At 38.2% G+C, this 26,296-nt stretch overlaps 1 protein-coding gene across 1 annotated transcript; it reads right to left on the reverse strand.

The window, feature by feature from the left end:
• Nucleotides 1-652: 652 nt before the first annotated feature.
• On the reverse strand, nt 653-24,842 carry WDR41 (WD repeat domain 41). Its single transcript, XM_059837176.1, has 13 exons — nt 24,702-24,842; nt 20,645-20,760; nt 17,626-17,674; nt 15,848-15,979; nt 15,415-15,477; nt 14,850-14,961; nt 13,463-13,525; nt 11,593-11,703; nt 10,119-10,303; nt 8,208-8,329; nt 7,081-7,169; nt 3,386-3,519; nt 653-1,562 (listed from the first exon to the last, which is right to left on the reverse strand). The coding sequence occupies exons 1-13, from the start codon at nt 24,750-24,752 to the stop codon at nt 1,410-1,412; spliced, it is 1,380 nt and encodes a 459-aa protein (XP_059693159.1). The 5' UTR covers nt 24,753-24,842; the 3' UTR covers nt 653-1,409.
• Nucleotides 24,843-26,296: the final 1,454 nt, after the last annotated feature.

Here is a 26,296-nt window from a genome sequence, read left to right on the forward strand (position 1 = left end):
GTCTGGAATTACAGCCATGTAGTTTCCAGTACTGAAAACAATTATCATTGATTCAAAGGGAAGAGGTGACACTGAAAAGTTGCACAGTTATATAAGATTTATCCCTACACCATTTAAGTACTGTATCTTCTGAGTAGACCTGAGGACATAGCACCCTCTTCTACATAGTTTTATGACCACTAAGTTCCCAAACTTTCCCTTTTCCCTAGCTCTTCTCTGTTCAGATAGTAATGTACCACTCATTATCTTGTCCTCCCTCATGCTTTCTTTGTGTCAGTTCTGGGTTTAACTTTGTTTTATTTTCTGATTTGTTGTTGTTGGCGGGGAGGGGGGAGAGGGGATTATTTACTTGTTTGTCTGTTGATTAGTTTTTTGCTTTTGTGTTTTTGTTGCTGTGGTTTTTTATGTTTTAGTTTGCATTTCTTTCCCTTCTCCTGTTTAGCTGCTGCTATCACACTCTTAGTACCTGTGCACTTAACTACTTATTTTTTTAACCCTGAAATACTATTTACCTTACAAACTTGTTGCAGATTTCTCTGAAGTCAGACTTCAGTTGAGAATTTAGTACTCATATGGCAAAACACAGTTTCACTACTATTGAAATATCAACTCCTACTACTTTAGAAAGGATTTATATTCTGAAAATGCATGGTAAGGCAAATGCTTTTTATTAGATAAAATTTAATTTGATGAATGAACTATGGAAAGACCAAGCTAAACTAATCACACTGCACGCTAAACTTGGTAGTGGTGTAATGGTAATGCTACATAAACTCCAGTAATGTAGGCTAATCCAACTAAAACTGCAGAAACTACTAGTAAACAGTTTCTGTGTACATCAGTTTGCCAAAAATTAGAACCTGACAAACTGGCATTACCTACCTTTTTTTCTTTTTCTCACCATTGGTGCAGAATATTAACTTCAAATGCAAAATTTCTATTTGAGAATGCTTTCTTTCAGGGCTTTCTGTATACGCACAAATCTGAGCCATCAGTGAGGAAAGTTCAGCTTCTAGAAATAATTTAAATAGAGCAGGAAGCCGCAGATTTCTTTCCATGCCTTCTTCCTGCACACGGCACTGTGGATGCCCTCAACTGCTTTAATTATGATCCATCTAACGTATTTCACAATTCTTAATTTTGACATTCACCCATGATAATTTTAAACATTTGGAATAATATTAGAAACTATTTACTGAGTCATCATTACCTTCAGTCTTTCAAGAGAACACCATTTCTGCTGACAGAGTGTAACAAAATGCAAAATCCCCCTCTGAGAAGAGTAACTATGTTCCAATATAATACATGACATTAAGTGTAAGCCCTACTAGTAGTCAGATTCCCAGATTCTTTACACTCATGTTTAAAACACATCAAGTTTACATATATACAGCCTCTATTCAAACAATTTAAAGTTTGAGCTGCAAATCACCATTTTGTGCCAATTTTTTAAATAGTGTTAAACTGCGGAGGCTAGATTCTCGTTCACCATCCTTCCACAAAATAATGAGGTGGTCAGCAGAGCATGTAGCCAATCCCAGTTCACCAAAGTACAGGAACATCTGCAATGAAACAACTATTATTACCATGATGCTTGCATGAGATGGTCAACTTGCTTAATTATTTAGTGTATAGCTGGACTAAACAAACATAGGTTTATGAAATGGCTCTGCTTATAAACAAGAATACAAAATTACATACTGTATGTTAGAGATGCCATAAAATTGCTACACAAAAACTCTTTAGTCACTTCATACTGAAAGATCTCCATCTAAAAAAAGCAGTGACGCCCTACAGATAGGGAAGTTAAAGGACAGAATTCTAAAGAAACTTGTTTCAAGTCAGCAGTAGAAAAGTGAATGACTTGCACGAACTTTGATCTGGTTTCTTGGGAACAGAAGCGGTCTGTTCACTGGGTACACTGTCCCCTCTTCCCCCTACAAAACAGTAGAGTGCTAGCAGCAGGCCTAGAAAGACCAAAGGACAAACAGCTGTGACAGACACATGCCTAGTCACACAGAGGAAGTCAAACAAGCTAGAAACACAATACTGAAAGGAAGTACAGACCAGAGGAAGGATTTTGCAAGACCAATGGACCTGACAAATCATGAGTTAACCCCTGACTTCTGAGATCATCACAAGACTGCCTAAAATTAACCACTAACTGCAGTTCAATATGACAGCCAATGGAACCAGTGATGGCACTATGGCATGCTCAGAAAAGCCTTATTTCTTCAGTTTGTTAAAGGGATCTGTCTGGGGAAACATTCAGACAAAGCCTACCTCCCTTGGGAATGGTCACTTAATAGCTACAGGGTTCCAGTAGACATAGTCTGCCAAGTCCTCGTCTTGGCCATCACATTTCATCACTACTCAACATTTTCTTCCTCAACAGCTCCCATCTTCCAAGAGTTTCCAAGACGTCAGAATTTTCCATATGTAGAAAATTGCAGGAAATCACATCCACCATCATCTCCATTACTCCTTTGCTCTGCGTCTCAGCCAAGACCCCATGTATGCCTCTCACCTTCTTTATGTCTCTTGCTGAATTATGCACTATGTCCTTTTGCTTAGATAGCAACCTTCCAAGTGGATAAGACCCCCTCCAACAGTTTTTTCAAAAGAAAGATGGCAGAAAGGGAAAGAGAGCCTTAAAGAAATCCCTTTAGCAGAAAGATTCACCTTAGCTATTAAAGAAAAGCTTTCAGGTTTTAGCAGCAGCAGTCTGAAATCCAGTCTGTCTCATGAATGCTTGTGAGCAAAGCTACTCCAGAACCACACCATCCTCTTCTAGCTGGCCTTCTCCCTGCTCCTGCCAAGAACCTATGTAGAAGTTGTCTGTAACAAAGTGCTTTGTTACTCCAATACTTTGTGACAGAAAAGTGTGGAGGGGAAATGCCATTTAAAATGAACACACACTATTTTAGGCAGACAGAAGCATGGAATAATACTGGTGGTACTGCTTAAGTTATAAGACCTAAAGACCTCCTTAATGCTCACACCACAGAGGGCTAAGAAATTACTCTGTGTTTTTGGCTTGGGTTTTTTTTTTGGAGGAGCCCTTCTTTAGATTGTGAACTTCAGATGAAATCTGGGTCATGTTCACAGTTCCCAGCTGTATTGTCTGCAGTCTCTAAATGAAGCCAAATAGTCTGTCAGATTATCTCTAGCATTTATGCGCAAACACAGTCCTCAGGCATCAGTGAGCAAGTTGTATTAGAATATGAAGTCAGTATGTATTATTTCACACTGCACTAAAGATACCACAAAATGTGCCCCTAGCCTCTAGAGCCAGATGGTCAAAAGTTACAGTTCAAAAAACACTGTCAAATTTATGTTATTTACTAACACTCACTTTTTCTCATTCTTAATAAAGCTGACCTACCTGCACAGCTGATGAATGACCAATCAAGTCACCAACCAGCTCCAAGAAATACACAGGTGTATTCTCCTGAGTCTTCTTAGCAGCTTGGTTTGCCTGCTTGTTTGTCCTTCCAAATCCCCACATGTTGAAAAACCCTGAGAGGGGAAAAAAACATCTCTTATTTTGACAAAAATCACAAATACAATTTATTTCTTCTAGCTAAAGAGAGAACTGCAAAAGCCACATAAAATCTAAAAGCAGGACACTCTGCAAGGCAAAGACAGAAGCACTGTACTGTGCAGCCCTTTAGCCTCTGGATTATTCATCTTGAGGGAAGAAGGAAACATAGCTACTTGTCCAACTCAATGTAATTTAGAAAACATGCTGAATTACACACCTGGATGAGATAATACGCAGATTTAGGAAGAAATACAAAGACTTCCAAAAAGAATGAACTGAACAGCAAAGGTAGATGCAGGACACGTTTATGCAGGTGTTCATCTTTGCTCTGCCCGCCTAAATTATTACTTGTGCAAAGAGCACAAAAATGAGGCACCAATCTCTCCTCTGTATGCTCTGCACTACAGCCTCTAAGTGCTAGCTCATTGCCTCCTTCCTTCAGCAAAAACCATCAACAAATGTGGGGTGTAAAGATAGTATTCCACATGTTTAGATTGCACAAAAGTACACAGCCACAGCCCCCAGAACTGTGTAACAGTACTGACACAAGTAAGGAGGTTGGGTTCTGTTGACAATGCAGCTCAGACTTTATTCCCAATCCTTCCCTCAGCCCTATCAGCACATAAAACTAGAATTATGCTAAACCATGGCCCTGGTGCAAAGGAGATAACTGGTGAGATGAACAGCTTCTCAGGGGATCCCTTGAATAAAAAGAGTGCAAATCAACAGCAATATCTCCCTAAGGTTTTTTCCAAACATCTTGATTCATAGAAGATATAAATTTCTAATGTGAAACCAAATACCACTTGTCACTATGCAGATCAGCACCAGCAAAGCTGAAGACAGAATATTCCTGAAAAGGTGTTCCTAAACCAACCCAGACAGCAAAAATACATTTTCAAAAGTTACCAACAAGAGATTAATAGCTAAGTAAATGAGATACACCAAGAAAATTATTCACACCTTGAATAAAAAAATTCCTACAGAAGAGCAACGGTATGTTGCTGTTCCTAGTCCTTGATATGAACTATACTGTCCAGAGCACCTGTCAAAGACCACAACTGCCAGTGTGCAGGGGAGCTTGTCAAAGAGTTGCAAGTACTACAAAGGAACTGTCATGACTCAAGCATAAGCAGGAAATGCACAGGTGATGGAAGCAGGGTCAGGCCATTTGATATTATTATAGACAGGCTGTAAGAGTAAGTAAAAATGAGACAAGGAAGGCCAAGACCCATCTGGAATTAAAACTGGCAAAGGGTGTCAAAGACAACAAGAAGGGATTCTTCAAATACATCAAGAACAAAATGAAAACTAAGGATAATGTGGGCCTGTTCCTAAATGGAGGGAGGGACCCTGCAGACCAGAATGCAGAGAAGTCAGGTACTGTACTTCTTTTCAGTCTTCAGTGCCAACACCAGCCATCAGTATTCTCAGATATTGATAGACAGTGAGGAATGTTGGAAGGAAGATTTTCCCTTGGTCAAGGAGGATTAGGTTAGAAGCCATCTAGGCAAACCTGACATTCACAAGTCCATGGGCCCTGAGTGGATGCATCCACAAGTGCTCAGAGAGCTGGTGGACACCATTGCAAAGCTGCTCATAATCGTCTTTGAAAGGTCATGGAGATGAGGAGAGATGCTGAGGACTGGAAGAAAGCAAATGTCACCCTGATCTTCAAAAGGGGCAAGAAGGAGGACCTTGGAAACTACCAGCCAGTCAGTCTCACCTCAATCTCTGGGAAAGTAATGGAGCACTTCATTCTGGAGACCATCTCTATCTACATGGATGACAAGATGATGATCAGGAACAGGCAGCAATACAGTTCAATGAAGGTAAGTCATATTTGACCCATCTAACTGTCTTCTACAATGAAACAATTACTTGGATAGACAAGGGGAAAGTAGAGAATATTGTCTACTTGACTTCAGCAGGGATTTCAACATTGTCTCCCACAGCACCCTCACAGACAAACTCAGGGATGTGGGCTGGATGAGTAAAGAGTGAGGTGGTTCGAGAACTGGCTCGACAACAGATCCCAGTGGGTCAAAATCATTGGCACAGTTGGAGCCCTGCCACTGGCAGGGTCCTCCAAGGTTCAATACTGGGCTCAGAACTGTTTAACTCGTTAATCCTTGACTTGTAAAAGGTGGAACATGCCTCCTCAGCACTCAAATTCACTGAGAACACAAAGCTGGGAGGAATGGCCAACACCCTGGAGTGCCATGCAGCCCTTCAGAAGGACCTCGGCAGGTTGGAGAGCTGGGCAGAGAAGAACCATCTGAAAGTCAACAAAGGCAAATGAAGGGTCCTGCACCAGGGGAGGAACAGCCTCAGGCACCTGGGGCTGACCTGCTGGGGAGCAGATCTGTGGAGAAGGACCTGGGGGTCCTGGTGAACAAGAAGCTGTCCATGAGCCAGCAGTGTGTCCTTGTGACCAAGAATGCCAATGATATCCTGGCATTAGGAAGAGCATTGCCAGCAGGTCATGGAAGGTGATCCTGCCTCTGTACTTAGCCCTAACAATGTCTCCCCAGGAGCACTGTGTCCGGTTCCGGATTCCTCAGGACAAGCAAGCAGGTCAAGCAGAAGGCTGCAAAAATAATGAGAGGACTGGAACATCTGGATAGGCTGAGGACACTGGCCTGATCAGCCTTGAGAGGGGACCTCATCAATGTCTATCAATGTCTGAAGGGAGGTATCAAGACAGTGGACCAGACTCTTCTCAGAAGTGAGTAGTAGGACAAGAGGCAGTGGGCAGACACTGATGCACAGGAAGTTCCACCTGAATAAAAGGAAGAACTTCTTTACTGTGTGGGTTACTGAACACTGGAACAGGTTGCCCAGAGGTTGTGGAGTCTCCCTTGCTGGGAACACTCTAGAACCATCTGGACACAATCCTGTGCCATGTGCTCCAGGATCACCCTGTTTGAGCAGGGAGGGTGGACCACATGACTAACTGTAGAACCTTTCAACCTTATCCATTCAGTGATTCTGTGAATGTCTGTACTTGGGCAAAATGCAACCTGTAACACAATCAACTAGCTCTGAGGACTGCAGTACCCAGAGGCAGTATTTGAGTTTGGATACAGCTCCAAACTAAGTCCCAATATAATTCCAAGTTCAAAGAAGAGATGTGGAAAACGCTTTTTTTTGATGTCAGCTGCTTATCTGCAAGCTTTCATCACAAGGTCCTGCAACTATTTACTCCTATATGGTATAGAATTCAGTACTGTTTGGTACAAGGAGGAAAGGATCAAGGTTTGTCAGTTCTTTTTTTTCTTTTTCTAACCAGCTCATATAACTGTAAACTGTAAGTAAGCTTTATGGCACAGAATTGCTTCAGCTGGACCTTCTATCATCCCATATTAGATCTCGGAGGACTGGAACACCCACTCTTCAGTTTCCCTCCCGCACCTGTAATCAGTTGGTTAAACAGAAGACATTATCTCTCTTTACAAAGCCTGAAAGCCTCTCTACTCCTATATAGTGAATACTGGGGTTTTAAATGTTCCTTTCACTCCCCACTACTAGCAAACCTGTCGGAACTGGTTCAGCTGGCAGCTGCTGCTTTTCTCTGAGTTCCCAAATGCGCACACTGCCATCTTCTGAACAGGAGATCAGCTGCCTGTAAAAACAGTTGATAAGCAACACTAGCATGCATACTTACCTGTGCAAATCACCTTGTGATGCTTCTATGAGAGACAGTAAGTGCCTCAGGTTCCATACAAGTTTACTAGAACTCTTAAATGTAGCAGGGTGTACAGATGTTCAACAGAAAACAGAATTCATTATAGCAGAACAAAGTATAACAGACATTTAGCATAAGTGGAAAAAATTAAACCTTTTCAACTCCATATTAAAAGCATACCACTATGTAAACCAAAACACAACCAGTCTAGACTCTGCAAACACAGTTCCTCTAACTGGTTTCTTTAAGTTTACTTTCATTAAGCAAAGCCCTATTTTTTCTTACAGAAAAATTATGAAAGGAAAGATTGTCTGTTTCATGACACATTTAGAACATCTTAGAACACATGCATTTACAAGACCAAGGCCTCAGTTTTTATCTTCTGGCAGATTTTGCCCCATTGAACAAGAACATAACAGGATCTAATACTATCATCTATAGTATATTACAGCATATAAATATATATGCAGTAACTTGTTCAAGTTAGCTGTCAAAACAAGTTCCAGCTAGAAACTCTGCACTAAGAAACAAAAATTGAAAGTTATTAATTTTTGTTAAAACATTTCAAGTGTTATAAAATATTTAATGAAAAATATAGTCTGAATATGCTATATGCCTTTGCTTTCTAGAAAAATGCCATTAAGCTATATTTAATTACATTTATTTAATGTAATTAAATAAATATATTTAATTATACAATACAAACAAAAGTGCTTCATCAAATCTGATTTTGAAAATAGCTGAGATATTTTCAGCCTGTGTACCAGTCATACTGGAATATAGGCTTTCCCATTGAATTACAGCGACAAATTTTCCAAAATCAGATAAACAAGCTCTACCTAATAAAAGCAGCTCAAACTCAAAATCAAGTCCCTGCCCTAGAAATCCAATGAACCTTTGCAGTCTGTCTCTAGTCACCCTTCCAAGTTTTGCTTTTCTTTATTGCATTAACAAAATGTACAATGTTTTTTGTACCTGTTTGGAAGCCTCTCAATGTGCAGCACAGACGAGTCGTGAGCAGTTTTCTGGCAAGCAATCACACGCTTCATTTGAAGATTATATACGTATAAGCCTTTCCCAACAGCAGCAAACACACACTGGAAAGAAAATTCAATAGAACAACTTACAGAAGCAGATACTAAAAGATCACCTTGCATATAATGGATTTCCAATGCTACTATGACCTAGCTTGTTTCTGTCCTCATGTTACTGCTTTATCCCAAACATATGAAATTAGCAAGTTATAAAAAGAGATGGATTTTTAAAAAGTAAATGTGGAAAATAATCCTATATTATAAGCAGTAATTTTATGTCTGTATTTTTATCCCGTTCCTCACAGTCTAAGCAGAAACAAAGGATACCAACCAATCAATACACTTCTTTAGCACTGTTTCCTAGTTTTGAAAACCTTTACCACCCCATTTGTTTCTGAATCATGCTACAAGCTCAGTGTCAAACTAGACAAGCGTATCTTCTCCAACTACTAACTACCAAGTCTGAAAAACAGAGAAAATATATATTTTACACTATTTTTTTAACATGAAGAGCAGTCTTCTGCTTTGAGATAGCAGGTAACAAAATATCTTAGACAAATACATTTCTGCACCATACTTTAAGCTCCTTAAGGAGCTTTACAATACAGACAGCACTACCTTAAAAGCACCTTCTATTTTGGTATGCAACACTAGAACCACATTTTCTTCCCATCATTCAAAACTCACAGTGGAAAAAAAAAATATCACACCTATTTATTTACTTTCATGAAAGGAAGACAGCAGCCCTAGACTTCTCATTGAATGTTTTGAAAACTTCTGTCCTTCCTCAAATTCTTTCCTACTCCTTTAAAACACATCACATGTAGCTTTCAAGCAAGTGTTCTAAAGCCAAATTACAGAACTAAATAAAATTCATTTTTTGCTCATTGTAGGAATAAGCATTGAAAACAAAACCACTGGATATCCCACCTTTAAGGGCAACCGCATCTTTTTCAGCCCCTCACATCCCACAATATTCTCTCATCAGGGTTTTAGGAAAGTTCTATTCAGAAAGAGGCAAATGCATCAGGCGACTGTTTGGTCCTTACCCTATACGCAGGCTTTTCCACAGTTTTTATTTTGTTACAGCTTATATATCTGAATCCATTTCCAACAATCTCTTTCTTAATCATTCTCAATAACGGACCTACATGCCCCAAACAAAATCCCACTGTACCTCAACAATGAAAGATCTTTTATTTTGCCACATTAAATTTTGTGAAATGTTGGTAACATTTCACAAAATTAAATATCAACCTGAGTATTTTTAGTGTTTGCTGTATGAAAACTGAGTTCTGAGTATTCTGACCAAGAACTTATCTCTAAAGCATGACTATAGTAGACAGAATCTTGGAAACATTTGAGTATACAATTCTGTATAGTCCACCTGAACAGAAAGAGCAATACCAATTTACATAGGCATATGCCTGCTCTTAAATAGTACCCCATAGTATTCTCATAGTAACCTCATCTATAACTGCTCAAACAGGTGCATTACTGAGAAAACTGTATTTCCAGAAACTGGAATGCAAAAGATGCATGTCATTAAAACACAAACCCATTTTTACTTTTCTCTAGAGGTATTTTAAACCAGTAATAAATTTTTGTTAGTCAAAAAGAAATGCTGCTGTGACAGTCCATTATGTTAGTTTCCATACCATCAATATATTAAACCCTTCATATGTCAACAGCAAATATTTTATATAAAAACTATTCACCATATGAAATAGCTGGGCAGATTTAAAAGAAGCCTCTCATATTTTAACAAGGAAACTTAAAATATAAACCACTCAGTCTTCTGCAGTAAGATCATCTTAACTTACTTAAAGCAATTTACTCTGAAGCTTTTTACCTCCTCATCAGATGTTAAGTGTTGAACTGATGTTTCATGTGGGCTTTGGGATAACTTTATTTCTGGTTGTACATCTGGATGGACAGCAGAGTCCCAGAAGTTGCACTCAGACGCCTGCTTTGTCCAGTCAAGGGCATCCCAAACTATTAACTCACCTATGTGAGAACCTGTCACAAAAGTCAAATCTGAAGGGAAAAAAAAAACACATAGAAATCACATGATATTAAAAAAAAGAAATTTCACACAAAGCTAAAACACTAGAAAGGGAAGACAGCCCATTTATATGTAAACCTATGTAGAATGTACAGTGCATAACTGACTGGACAAAAACCCCTCTCTTTGAGTAAATACTCATCTAATTACCTAACATAGCTCAGACAAGTGCTCATGTAAAATTAGAATTAGGAAGGAGAACATTCACTGGCCACAGTGCACAGCACAGAGCTGTAAAGGCAAGGAACACCACCGGAAGTGTGTGCTGAACTTCATTTCTAGCTACAAAGCCCTTCTATTCCTTGGGGAAGCATCCCCCGACATCCCCCAGACACAATAAAGTATGTCTTTGCCATAAATGGAAATACTGATCACAAATTAAATGAATGAGTTAATGGCAATATTGAAGTTGCTACTCATGACTGTTCATAACATGTGGAAAGAAACTTCTACAACAGTATTTAATGCAGGTAGTATCTTGCCTTTTTAAGGCAAACACTGCTTGCCTTTCATAATCAAAAAGAAGAAAATAATGGCAACAGTTAAGCTCAGAAACATGTACAACAGAACCCAAGTTTTTTTTTTTCCAGCCTCTTGTTACCTCTGTAACATAGTCCCTTTGTGCCAGCCAGGGAGACACAGATACAACCAAGGATAAATAAACACTCTCTATGCCACCAGCCTTTTCCTGGCTGTGATGTTGCTCCATAAAAAAAAAAAAAAAAAAAAGAAAAAAAAGGGGAAGAAAAAAGTAGAAAGGGCTGATACTTGAAGCAGAGCAGACAGAATTTCAGGTATTAGTTCAGTATTACCCAAATGAGCAGCATAAATCGTATCAGCTTCCAGACCCTCTCTATAGAGGATCTATATGCAGTCTCACATCTGCACAATCAGAATCTCCAGTTATCTTAGGACTATAGCTTCAAGGGATGTGGCATTGCATGTCCCATTTTAAGAATAAGAAGGAACAAGACAAAAAAAGTAGCATTTTTAACTTTCAGAATAGAAAGACCAAGAGTTCCACTTCCATCAATGACTTTGCTCTTTTACATTACAACTCGTCTGATTTCATTTCATTGTCAATCCATAAACAAAGGAATTATATTTTGTCATATCACTATTTTTGCAGGTACACAAAAAGGTACATCTACTAGTTACTAAGTTTCACTCCAGTTAAAACTTTGGTTCAAATAAAAACTCCATAGATGAAATATCCCATTGGTAAGTAACAAAAAAAGTAATAGTATAAAATTACTCTTACCATTAACACTGACTAATGATGAAATGTTATCCTGATGGTCAGCAAGGCGCTTTACTTCAAGGATACTCCAACCTTCAGACCCACTGCTAGAAGCACTTAGCCTAAAAATTACTTCAAAGATAGAAAAATTGTCTAAATAAGATTTTTCATTTGGAATAAGATGGAACTATGTCTAAATAAAACAACATTTTCAGAGACACAAATTAAACATTGTAAGTGAGACCATGTAAGAGCTACTTATAATCAAAAAATAGGAAGCACTTATTTTAGTGTTACCATTAAGGCCTCCTAACCACAGCAAATACAGGATAAAACACTTCAGCTTAGTAACTCTGAAATTTAGAGAATTGGTCAACACCAGAAGAAAAAAGTATCAGACACCTTTATGGATAAGTTACTAAAAGTAAAATGTGTTTTCTTGAGGACTTAGCTATCTAAAACATTAATATTCAAAAGCAATGCAATATCCTCTAGTAAGGCAACCAATATTGTCAGAAATTAGGACTTTATTTTAATCAGTCTTGGAATTTCTTTTCTATCTCAAGGGTGCTATAAAAACTACTCATTATAGCCTTGGATAGTTAGAGATCATCAATACTTCATAGTTCATATCCCAGAATAAGGAGGCTCTAGAGAATCTGAGTATCTGACAGCTCAGGTAAGCAATTCCAGACCTTCTCCAGAAGAACAAAATGTCAATTGCCATAATCAGATCTGGACAGGTGGCTCTAACACTGAGGGAGCTGACAGAAGAGCTCACCAAGCCAATCTCCATCATTTTTCTTCAGTCCTCGTATACCAGGAAGGTCCCAGTCAAATAGAGGTTGGCTAATGTGATGCCCATCTACACGACTGGCTGTAGGAGGATAGAGGGAACCACAGGCCAGTCAGCCTAACCCTAGTGCCAGGTAAAATGATGAAACAAATTATCTTGAGTGTGATCACACAGCACATACAGGACAACCAGGGAATCAGGCCCAGACAGCATGAGTTTAAGAAAGACAGGTCCTGCTTGATCAGCATGAGCCAGTGGGTGCCAAGGTGGCCAAGAAGGCCAGGGGCATCCCGGCTTGTATCAGCAACAGCGTGGCCAGCAGGACCAGGGCAGTGATTGTCCCCTTGTACTCCACATTGGTCAGACCACAACAGCAACACCTCAAGTTCTGTGTTCAGTTCTGGGTCCCTCATTACAAGAAAAATATTGAGGTGCTGGAGTGTGTCCAAAGAACACCAACAGAGCTGGTGAAGGGTCTGGAGTACAAGTCTTATGAGAAGAGAGTTTGGGTTGTTTAGCATGGAGTAAAAGGAGACCTTATCACTTCCTACAACTACCTGAGAGGAGGTCTTGGCAAAGAGGGCATTGGCCTCTTCTCACAGGCCACAAGCCACAAAAGAACAGAAAGTGACCTCAAGCTGTTCAAGGGGAGGTTCAGGTTGGACATCAGGAAGAATCTCTTCACTGAAAGGGTACTTAGACATTGGAATGAGTTGCCCAGGTATGTGGAGGAGTCAGCATCCCTGCAAATGCTTAAGAAATGACTGGATATGGTACTTAGTTCTATGGCAGTTGGCATGGTGGTGATTAGTCAAAGCTTAGACTCAATGATCTTGGAGGTCTTTCCCAATCTTAGTGATTCTGTGATTCTAAATATAGAAAAGATTTGTTTTGTATGTCATGCATGTTTCCAAAAAATTCTTGAGTAAGATTAGTACAGTCTCCTCTCTGTCAATGGTAAAAGAAAAAATGTTGCTGACTACACCCTAATACGATTTACTTTTCCTATACAATTTCAGCAGTGCCCTTCACACATATCTCTGACAAGCAGCTGTTATGGAGGATCATGAACACTGCAAAATGCAAGATACTCACTTAGCTCTTTGCCAACTGCTGCTGCAACACAATTTTTGGGCAATTCAACCAAAGCACTGATGCCTTTGAAAAAAGGGAGGAAAAGGACTTTGATTGATTACAAGAAAACAAAACAAACTGCTAATTCCTTATTAATAAAGTTCTTAACAATCTTCTTTCCACTTATCAAAACCAAAGTCTATTGTCTGAAGTTAAATGGCATCAGAAATGAACAGATTATCTCAAACAGATGTAAGGTCAGGAGTTTTGGTCTTGAATCAAGCAGAATTCTAAACATCAAACTTGTGGTGAAGCTGAAATTAAATGATCTTTTTATTTTAAATATAATTAAGATATTTATGTTCCAATGCTGGACAGTATTAAAAACACCATGACAATTATTGTAGCTCTAAATACAGGCAGCACCAAAATTAGATACCGATATTACCACAAGTATGCACAATTCTAAAATAATGTGCAAAGTAAGACAAAGAAGAATAAAGCATATGATGAAATACCCAGCTTGCTATCACCTGTTTTCATCCTGCACAGAATTTCCCACCCTGTGCCAAAGCACCATTAGAGGAAAATTCCCCAAGGAATAAGCAACCTCTTTCCCCACAAAGGAAGTCAGAGATTGGGACAGAAAAGAGAGTCCATGCCACACATTCTGTTGATTCCTTGTACCAAAGTTTCAAATAGCACTTCCTACTAAGCACCACAGTCCAATTGGTATTTAGCATGATATTTCATACTGAACCACAAGAAGTATTAATATTCTCAAGGATTCAGAAGGCTTTGCCTACCACTACTTTATAAAAATAAGGCCAATATCAATTCCACTTTTGAATGTGATTCACAGCTTCATAAGCATCTTGGTAAAGTACAGCAATAACATGCAAAATTTTCTTCACATGGACAGATAATATAGAAGTTTATTAACAGAAAAGCATGATTGACAGTGATTTCTGATTATTATATTCCTATCAAAACATGCATTTGAGTACTGATTCTTAACAATAAAAAAGTAATCTTTGCTGCTCTGCTATTACAAATCTTTACTTAGAAATATAATAAAACTCCCACTCAATCGCACCAAAAGCCAGTCAAAGGATCTGGTACATGTTACAGCAAACACAAAAATCAGCATCTGAGCTCTAGCCTTGTAGTCCAAGATAATGTACAGTTACTGAGATCTGAGATATGCTAAAATTCACACAGCACAGAACATTAAAAGTGGTCTTAGTTCAGAAACTATTAAATTTGACATTTAAAAAAATAAAGAGTGGCTCTAATACATAATGTTATCATTAGAATTAAAATGAATTTGCCAAGTTGGATTTGCATCATTATACAGATCAATTTTACTTGCACTTTAACAGCTATAATGAGTCATTTCCATTTTTACCTGCATCAGTAAGATGACTGGTCTTACACAAGAGATCTAATTTTTGGTTCCAAACACATAGATCACTCCCTCCAGACAACCATACATTCAGTCTTTGAAGAACTGTCAAACACTGCAGAACAAAAATCAGATATATGTCTCCTGCAAAAGTTCTTCAGGGAGTTTCTCAGTCAAATGATCATGAGCTTCAGTTAGATAAATCTGTAAGTACTATGAAATACAGTATCAAGGTCACTAAGAAATACATCTTTAATTACACAATAATATGTTAAATTTTTCATCAACAGCGCAAAAACTTTAAATGTTGTAGGTTGCCTTTTCCAACACAGTAATAAAACCATGTCACAGCACTACCTTTGATCTACCTAGTCTCAAAAAGAAACTTGAGGTATTAAGAGATCCAAAACCAAATTAAGAATTATGCCCACTTCTCAGCCATTCATTATGTACCTATTCTTAAATAAATCAATGCTATTCATTCTAACACACCTGCCCACATGACCCCAGACATATTGGCTTAATGTATAAAACAAAACAACAGACATTCATAGGGTTTCCTCAGTACCTTTACAGTAGAATGGAAACACGACACTTTTCGAACCTGTCTGCCACTAGTGCAATCCCAAACCTGTCTTTATTCATTAAGGAAACGGAAAGGTTTCTATGTATCATAAATGTAAATGCTGTTTTGGTAACTAAATGACAGATTAGGAAAGAGGAATGCAGTGACTCAGTCTCCTAAACTCTGACAGTCTTCTCAACATTTGGCCTAAATGATATATTCATAAAGGCCTGTTATGGATTCATTTTTTTGTGGTGAGCGTTGTATCTACATGTGAACAATAACTCGTGAAACCACTGTGTAATCCAATTACACCAAGTGGGTATGGGTAACATTAAAGTTTTGAGATGGCTATAGCCTGTGTCAGTGCTATCTTTAGAAGTAAAAACAACAAAAAGCCCATAGAATTTTAAATCCTCTCCAGATCAAAGGATACAATAACTGTTCTATCAGCTGATGCTGTTATAATCAAATTCATTTTTTCTTCAGTAACATCCGATGAAGAAAATGGTGCTACAGCTGTAATTTTGTGTGTGTGCCCATGAAGTTCATGAAGTTTTTCTCCAGTCTGAAAAATGAAAACATGAAAAACTAAGGTTAAAATAGGAAAATGCCTATAGTAGCACAAAATATATGTTTTAAATGACTTTTTAAAGCAAGAATTACTATGAGTCTAAAATCTCCCTTCCTAAAGAAATTTAAAGATTTTCTACTTACTATCTTCAGTACTGTTCAAGACCTAAAATTAAATAATATGCTATGACTAAGTTTAAAGAAGTGGTACTTCTTTAATTCCTCTCTGAGTAAAAAACCTCTAAAGGCCCTTAAAAACACAATTCTGTATTAAACTCATTTAATTTTAAGGCAAATATTGGCTAATCATCCTTCTTAATAAATACTACACCAATTCAGATTTGTTGACAAACCCTAACTTGAAAATGTAATTTTTTTAATTTTAACTATAGAAAAAACCTGACTTATATTTATGGCCAACCTCCTGCCAGATTTATTTACTATGCACATTATCTATAGATTCAAGTGGGTGCTTTAGACAACTACATCTACTTCTACTAACATTTTAGTTAAGTGGCAAAACCCTACAAACAATCATGCAGAAGCAAACTGGCATTTTAAACACACAGCTAAAACACAGGGTAATTTTAACTGCAAACTTCTTGACAGATGTGGATTATTGTTTTAAGTTAGAAGTGCAAAGATTTGCTTTAACAAACACAATAGAAGTCCTACAGAAGTAGAAAACAGAACTCAGTTCATAAAGCTGGATATCCAAATGAGTTTTATGTTTAAAAGCTGCTCAGAATACTAGGCATATGTATTTACACACATGGGTTTTAATATTAAAATCCCTTTGCTTTTACAAATTATAGAATTATAAAATTATAAAAGGCCTTCAAAACCAGCAAAGCACTAGCAGAAAATGCTCAAAAGAAAAGTTTTAAGTCTCTCCTCCTGACCATTATAAATCTCACATAAATTTTTCAGAAGATTTTAATTTCAAGTCTGCAATTTTTTTCTTCCTCAATTCAATGATTGATACACTGTAGACCATTCAAACTTCCACTAAACAAAGTAACTCATATACTAGCCTTCCTTAACCTAGGTCTAATCCTCATCAGTTCTCTACAGTTTTGTCAACAATATGGAGAAACAGAGCAGTAGAGCAAAAGAGCAGGCGTCACACTTACAGGGCACTATTTGTATGATTAAAACTGATGTCTTATTAAGGTTTTCAAAAGTTGTATGAAGGTTTTTATCACAGCAAGCAATTAAGGGCATGTTCGTGCACGGCATGAAATGTTTAATTCCTACTGACTTTGGTATCTTTTAAATACAATTTTGTGATAGGTCTCCATTAATCAGTCATACTAAAGAGATATTACTAACAGAGTGACTGAAATGTATTTAAATCTTAAATGTATATAAAAGTACTGGCAAGGTTGGGATCTTGCTACTTTATTTGTTACGAGTTAGCATTTCCGCATTTACAGCAAACACAAAATATCCTTTCAAAGAGTAACTAAAGTCACAGCTTAATAGACACTTCTGCTTTTAGGCAGAAAAACATTTTCAAACAGTCGCTCTGCAGCAATTCTTATTTATTCCGCTTTTTTTGCTCCTAGACATTTCCACCTCTTCTCTACAACTTCTACCCTGTTCAGAGCACACAAGCCACCCCTAAAAAAGACAGCTAACCTGAACATTCCACAGAAATATGATTCCATCATCTCCTGCAGATGCAAACCTGGAAAAAAAACAAACCAAACAAAGAATCATAACAAACTGAAAACTTCATTATAGTGCAATGTAATGCAAAAGCAGTAAATACTTACGGAAGTAAAAATGCTTACAAGATAGATCAGATTCAGTCTTTAAAGAATAAACATGCATTTGTAAATCCTAATTACAGTTTCTACACTGAAATAGTATATTTAAATAGGTGATTATCAACAAATACCTAATATAAGAACAAGACTTAAGAATTCCAATAGTGTTATAAACAAATGTCTTCATGGGTCACCTCAGTCTTTTCCAGTCATGATCACCATCATCTATAATCTTGTCTGTTTCCTGAAGGAGCAAGGAATGGTCAAATGATCAACAAAAAAATCTATTCTTAAAATATGTTATGAACTCTGTTTAATTTAATGTGTCAAATGCTAGAGTATTACTTGCAATTTTATCTCAGTCCAGTTTTTGGAAGACTCTTGCTGAGGCTTAGCTTTTTTTAGTGATCTTCCAATCAATATGAGCCTTACTTCATGTTTAAAAAGTACAAGAGCAAAGAAGAAAATATCCAAAAAAACCAACCAGCTTTCTGTTACATTCATAGAGGATTTATTTAGTATCTTCAAAAACCAATATGAGAAAATTTTCCACTCACTGGTTTTAGCTGAGCCACTGAGAAAACAAGAAAATCCTTCTGTAAAATTCTCACTAAGATGATATTATCTAAAGACCTGAAGCGTGAAACTTGGCTTACAATAGTTGACAAAAAGCACACAATGGAATAGCTTCAGAAACTAAACAAAAACATTTCAGAAGCTGAGTAACAATACTAGTCTTACTGAAAAGAATCAAGTGAAAAATATTATCATGTGTTTAACAATATAGAAAATACCATATTCTTGATAAATAAAATTTAGAATTACTGCCAGTAACAACTGAAACAACTCTATTAAACTCCTCAAACTGTCAGAATACTAACTAGCTATACAATTCACTCATTATCCAAATACTGTTTCACAACCTATCCTAAACATTGCCACTAAGGCTTTAGTTTTACAATGATTATCATTATTTTAGCTTTAGTAATTTACCTGCCACCAAATAACAAAGCCCAAAATGATAAAAGACTTCTTTTTTAAAGACTGCATGTGAAAGCTAAGAAAACTGTGGTGTTTCTACAAAGATGAATTACACATATTCAGTTTACATTTCAGTTTACATTTACATACTTTGATAAGGGGTTATTTTACTAACTTGTCTGGAGAAAAAAAAAGACTGAAGAAACCACACAAGATTCTTCCATATTCTTCCATATTTATATGAATCTTCTGGTGGACTACCACACAGAAAAATATATGTTATAAAAATGCATTTAAATTTCCTGACATATATATATGTGTGTGTGTGTGTGTGTGTGTGTGTATATATATACATATATATACATATATATATATATATATATTTATGACATTTAAAATAAAAACCAGCAAGCTAAAAATCCTGCATGGAGTCTTCTGTGAAATTTTATTTATGTATGCATATAGATAAATATGTATGTATATAGATGTATATGTATGTATGTATATAGATAAATATACTATTACAAAATAAGATTCTGTGGGAATTTCTGAACTGGAAGAGACCACTAGCATGGTCTCTTCCAACCAATGCGCATGGGGAGAGAGAGAACCGTCCTTCACAAAACACCTGCTGTACAGTGCAAGGATATAAAACAAACTCTTGACCATGTTAACTTCTTGCAGTGCATTGATGACTATATTATAATTTCCCTTCTGTGTCTAATCTGTAAAAGATATAAATTCCCACAGCTCCTTAACAGAGCTAATCTTGCCTATTACTTATATTCTTAGTCACTAAACATTTTCTGTTTAATTCTCCACATCAGTCAAGAGTCACTACATTTTATGACTGAATAAAGACTCCACAACCTTACTTTTAAGGCAGAAAATTATTTCTTCTCTCGTAGAATTATGTTAAATTAAAGTACATGCACAGTAAATTTAGAGAAAACTAGAATAGAAACTAGGTTGTACTGTACAACTATCATAATTCATTCTCTCAGTCACACTTCCTAAGTGACAAAGGTAAATACAATTATTTCATCTTCTTAACCAGTTTTCCAGTTTTTAGATAACTCTGTCCTCAGAAGATAGATAACTCAGTCATCAGAAGTTACAGATAGTCAGGAAATATACAGAAAGGTATATATAGCTGAAACCTGAAGGAGAGAAAGAAAGGAACTATCAGGTTTCAAAGTATAGCAAGTTGAACCAGATCAAATGAAGAGACATGTAATGCAGAGGTTAGGCATATGGCTACTTTTGCTAAGGAGCCATTCTGAATAAAGTAGCTAAAAACTTCAAAACTTGCAAAGCTAAAAAAATTGCACTAATCAAAACTCAAGTGAATTTAGTACTATAGCAACAAAAGAAAGTGTAACAAAAGATCAGAAAGAAAGGGAAAGCAACACTCATTGTTGAAGATGTCATGTTCAATTCTACAGCACATCTGCAGGAGTCTATTACCCTCTTTCGTAGAACCAGAAGGTAAAACAATTGAGCTATCCTCAATTCAGAAACATAGAACACATGGATCCTGTCAGAGCAGCAGCAGATAGAACTGCATATTGTTCTGAGAGAATCTATGCGTGTACAGAAGGCAGCACTCAGACCAGGAACAGACTGAAAAATAACAAATTAATTAGCTAAAAGCAATTCTTACAAACAAATGAATCTGTACTGAGAAATGTAACATTATGACCATTATTTTCTCATTGAAGTATGACTTAAAAGAGAAGCCAAAAGATAGAGTAACATAGTAAGAAAAGGGAGTATTCATCCCTTGACTTAACACCAGTTTTTCCAGCTCTCACCCCCAAAAGTAAAGACAGGATTAAAATGTTACTACATTTTTACAAACATATTCCCAAGGACATTATGAAACAATTTGAAATGGCATTTCATACCTGCAATCATCTATTTGCACTAGAAATCGTACTATATCTTGATGGCCTTTCAACACAAGGAGCTCTGTGTAAGGATTCTGTACTTGTTCTTCACCAATTGTCTGTACAGAAGATTTCTAAAATTCATAAAAAAGGAAGTAAATTTATTTTGTACTAACATAATTATTTTCATCAGGTCTTCGTAATGTCTAACAATCTACAAACAGACCCATGCGTAAAGTTTCTGAAATACCATTTTGTCTTAATGAAAATCATTATAAAATATAATTTCCTGTTATTTCATATAAACAATAGCTTTCTACAGAATGTATTTTAAATTATGATATAGCATTTTCTTTTCAACAAAAACATTTTGTACCAATTTAATTCCTGATACAGTGAGATGAAAACCCAGCTCAGTTATAAGCTGTCATGTGAAGCCACCTTCATGACTCAATTCACCATGCATTCAGTTTTTCATTGAATTACACCTCTTACAAGATGGCTGTGAACCTCTCATATCTTTCATCTACTGTTCAATTTTAAAATTCTATATAAAGAACATATTTAAAACAAATAAGAACAAATGCTGTTTTGTCCCATAATATATAAATCACCCACTGGTATTCTATTCACAAAACACCAAAGCAAACTGATTAAAAACCATGGAGAATGATTAATCATTTTATATAACAGCATCTGCAATTACCCCCAACTAGACTATTAATTAAAAGAACAATCAATCACTTGGAGCAAGCTGATCACTAGGCAGGGTCAATAAAATACTGCATAAAACTGCACTTTCAAGGCAGAATAGTACTGCCAATCTCAATCATCATTTTATTTCAAGACAACTATTTTGTAATTAAGATCTTAAACATTCTGAAACAACTTGTCAGACTTTTTTTAAACCATCTAAATAGCTCCGTAGTTACTCAGTGACAGCACTCTCTCCCCTCTAGATTTATTTTACACAACAGTCAACATTATATTATTTCCAAGACTGTCCTTCCTTTGAGAACTTCAACAGAATATACATTGTAAAAACAGCAATTACAGAACACTGTACAGCCATCACACGACAGGTAACACCACACGAAAGACAAACACGTCATCCTCAGAAACTTGAACTTTTTATTGCAGGATCAATAAATTATTTTCTATTACTTTGATATTGATACTATGATGTTATACTTCAGAAACCAAGAATGACATAGTTAACAAATATGGATGGAAAAAAACCTGTTATTTTAAAAATTAAGAGTTCTTAATTTTTAAAAGAAGCTCTTGTGATTTTATCTTGATTTTGTGCTACCTGATGCATTTCATGAAGCAACTGTTCCTCATTTTGTGCAATCACATGAGGACAGCAGTTCCCCTTTAAAATAATGCAAGTAGAATCTGCATGGTTGTAATAACAAATTAAATAACTTGGAGTTCATCCATTATAAACTAATCAAAACATTCCTTTAAAAAAATGAGAGTTTTAAAAATCCTAAGGAAATCTCAGTATAGCAATACTGTAGTCAGAAAACACACACTCAGAAAACAATTTTAACACCATTCTGAAAAACTCAGAATTGCTATCATTAACACCCCAATTCTACAGTCTGATGTTGCTCCCTATTCAATATAAGATGGTGCCATTTTTTTGGAACAATATGTCTAATCTTAATTCTAACAATGCCTGGGAATACTGAAAGGTACAGTGCTGATAAGGTACTTATATATGAGAACAAAATAACATCTTTTCCCCCAGAAATGTCACACAACAAGTTATGCTCTCTTCAGATCTTCATTAATATTTACTCAAGTGTTGGGTTACATGAGTGTTCCTTCTCTGAAGAAATCTATTTTTTTATACAAACTCCCATGGATGCTCCTGTACCAACACCAAGTTTTTGGAGGTAAAAACTGGATACCGATATTAATGGAATCTATTCCCATCATGCATATTTTTATGCATGACCTGTAAGCAACATTACAGTAATCAGAAAAAAAAAAAAGTTCATCTCAACCTCAAAACTTCCCAAGATGTGAAGCATTTAAAAAGTGGGATTTTCAAAAGCTATTAATGAAAAAAACGGATACGACAGTACACAGGAATACTGATCTATGGATCATGGAGCATGACAGATTGGCTCCTGTGTACCACGATGCTCCTGCACTGAAATGCTCCCACCAATAGAGCCACCCTGACTAAGATGAACTGGCCATCAACTGAAGAGATTCTGATTCCACAGTTTAAAAAAAAAAAGAAAGAAATGGGTAAGGAGAAATTTTCATTTCACAAATTTAGGACAGCTTTGCCAGAGGCTTCCTCTATTCACCCAGTGCAATGCCACATCTGTCTGAAGTCACAGCACAGGAAACAAACACCATAAGTCCATCGCCTACACACTGCTGTGGGGTTTCTTACCTACTGAAGAACTAATGGTGAAGAATATTAAAAGAAACAATATTACATCATGCAGTGGGGGGCGAAAGTCTAACCCGCAGAAATACTTGTTCTTCAGATTTTCAGCTGAGAAGCAAAATTATTACCATTATTCCCCAACTCTGTGAGAGCAAAACAATGAGAACACAGGTCCTGTGGATTGGATTTAACCGAGACATGAATGACAGAATGGAAGAAGCGGGCCACACCTTAATTTATGCTCATGCTTTATTAAATCACAGCATATAAACCAAAGCCAAAGTCAATATTTTGGAGAGGGATACACAACAATCCAGTTTTCTAGCACATTTTAGAAAACTGCATCATATTTCCTACCCTCCTTCTAAAAACAACTGCACACAAACCTGCAAATGTCACTGAAATCCAACTGACATTTTGACTGATGACAAAAGTCAGAGGTATTTCCACACATCATCATTCCAACCTGGTGCAGACCCAAATTAAGTACTGACCTTTAAAGTCAACCATAATATTGGCATAACTTGCTCATGAACAGCAGCTGAAAAATAATTATTTCCTCATACTTGTCTAGATTACAAAAGCACTAAGTGCATGGAGCGCAGCAATACTTTTAATTAACTCTTGTTAAATCCATGCTGAGAACTTCAGCAGACTCTTAGAGACATGAAAATTCCAGAAATCTCTCCGTCTAATCCAGTAACATTACTCTTAATCTGAGCAGCAGCAAGGATGTCAGGATATACTACACTCCATAACAAGGCATATTTTATGGATGAGGTACTATGAAGAAATGCTGGTAAGCTACTACAAACTACTGTGACACATAAATAACAAGTTACTGCCTATAATTTACATTATCAACCTCAGAGTCCTGAAAGCAGGACTTGCAAGAACTGCATGAAAGCTACACAACCATAACTCCCGCAAAGCAAGAGCTTAGCACGGTCATTCTGCTGTTCACAGAATCAATTAGGTTTGGAAAGACGTCTGAGATCGAGCCCAGACAATGAAAAACACACCCTAGACCACGGCACTGAGTGCCACGTCCAGTCCTTTAACACCTCGAAGAATGGTGATTCCACTACCTCCCTGAGCGCTGCATTCCAATATCTAACCACTCTTGCTGTGAAGAAATTATTTCTGATGCTCAGCCTGACTCTCCCCTGATGCGACTTGAGATTGTGTCCTCATCCTGTCACTGGTTGCTTGGGACAAGACACCAACGCCCAGGGCTACCCCCTCTTTTCTGGTAGTTGGAGAGAGCGACAAGTTCTCCCCTGAGCCTCCTTTTCCCCAGGATAAAACCAACCGAGCTCCCTCAACTACTCCACACAGGACCTGTGGTCCAAGCCCTGCACCATCTCCGTTTCCCTTCTCCCGACACGCTCCAGCACCTCAATGTCCTCCTTGAACTGAAGCGCCTAGCCTAGACACAGTCCTTGAGTTCCGTCCCTGTGCTTTCCCAGCTCCCCTGTTTCTCTTCGAGGACGCCCGTAATCTGTTCTATCAGTCCGACTGCCTCGCAGGCCGAGATCCGGCCCGGAGCACGGCCCATCCGAGGGCCAAGACGCACCCACAGGGAAAGGCCGTGGCCCAGTGCATCCTGACCTCACGGCAACACCAGCCCCAAGCTTAAGGCTCCTCAGGGAGCCGCCTCACCTCCGCCAAGCCCTGCGGCTCCCGGCCGCCGCCGATCAGCCAGCGCAGCATCGAGAGCGGGCCCGGGACCGCGTCCGGCCCCTGCTGCGGCACCGGCGGGGCGGCAGCTGAGGGACAGGCTGCTCAATCGAGCTCGGCGCGGACACCCGCCCGCCGGCGGGCGGGGCCCGGCGCGGCCGGAGCAGTCGATGGCCGAGCGGGTGCGCCGTGAGGGTCGTGCCGGGTGTTACTGCGCGGCTTCGTGCGGCGGGCAAGTGAAATATTTACTGGCCTTTTACCTCTCTGTCTTCCGACGTCAGAGAAGATATATGCTATTACCTTTTACCATATTACCATATTGAGTATTATCACATTACAATTATGTTTTTGCCATTTTTTTGTGACCGTCTTCGGCTGTTTCTTGGAGTGGAATGAGCACCAAAATATATTCTAAGTAACAAAATTCCTTTGGCTATGGCTGTTTCCATCCTCCCCCGCTGAGGTCTTTGATGCTTCTGTGAGGATGAAGTGACAAATAGGGTAAACTCACCCGGTTCACTGTCCTGCTCCTCTGCTGCCCTTCACGGAATCACAGGATGGGTCAGGTTGGAATCACAGGACCCCAGGATGGGTATGGATGGCCCACACTCAACATCGGGTCCAGCCTCCCTGCTCAAGAGGGTCATCCTCGACCACACGGCACAGGATTGTGTCCAGGCAGCTCTTGAGTATCCCTGTGAGGGAGAGACCCCACACCCTCTCTGGGCAATCTGTTCCAGTGCGTGGTCCCCTGCACAGTTAGGAAGTTCTTCCTCATGTCCAGGTGGAACTTCCTGGGTATCCGTGTCTGCCCACTGCCTCTTGTTCTACTGCTTGGCACCACTGAGAAAAGCCTGGATCTATCTCCTTCACACTCTTTAGACAACTGTAGACATTGATGACATGATGCATTAATATTGAAAGCCTTCTGAGTTTTAGATGAATGTGTGGCAAGATCACAAAACCCCTCCAAAAAGGCCACACAAACCCCGTTCTTGAGCAGACACAAGAAACCATGGAGGTGTACAGATGTGTCCAACAGGCACTGCCCTGAGAATCTGAATATACACAGGTCACTTGCCCTGATGGCTTTTTGCCGACATTTTTTCAGGTAACTCCAAACAATGCCTGAGATTTCCCATAGGGAAGGAGATTATGGTGCTTTTCTAAATCACAGAATCATTGAGTGGTTTGGGTTGAAAGGCACCTTAGGGTTCATCTAGTTCCAGCTTCTCTACCATGGGCAGGACTATCTTACACTAGACCAGGTTGCTCAAATCCCCATCCAGCCTGGTCTTGAACATTCCTAGGGGTGGCATCCACAACTTCTCTGGGCAACCTGTGTCAATGCCTCACCACCCTCATAGTAAAGAATTCCTTCTTAATATCTAATCTAAATCTACTCTCTTTCAGTTCAAAGGCATTCCCCTCTGGTCCTGTCACTTCACACCTTTGTAATAAGATCCTCACCCTGTTTCTTGTGGGCTCCCTTCAGGAACTAGAAGGCCACCAGAAGATTGCCTCAGAGATTTCTCTTCTCCAGGCTCAACAATCTCAGTGTTTTCACCCTTTCTTCA

The sequence above is a fragment of the Haemorhous mexicanus genome, chromosome Z (genome assembly GCF_027477595.1).
Source record: "Haemorhous mexicanus isolate bHaeMex1 chromosome Z, bHaeMex1.pri, whole genome shotgun sequence".
In the NCBI taxonomy this organism is placed as follows: domain Eukaryota; kingdom Metazoa; phylum Chordata; class Aves; order Passeriformes; family Fringillidae; genus Haemorhous; species Haemorhous mexicanus.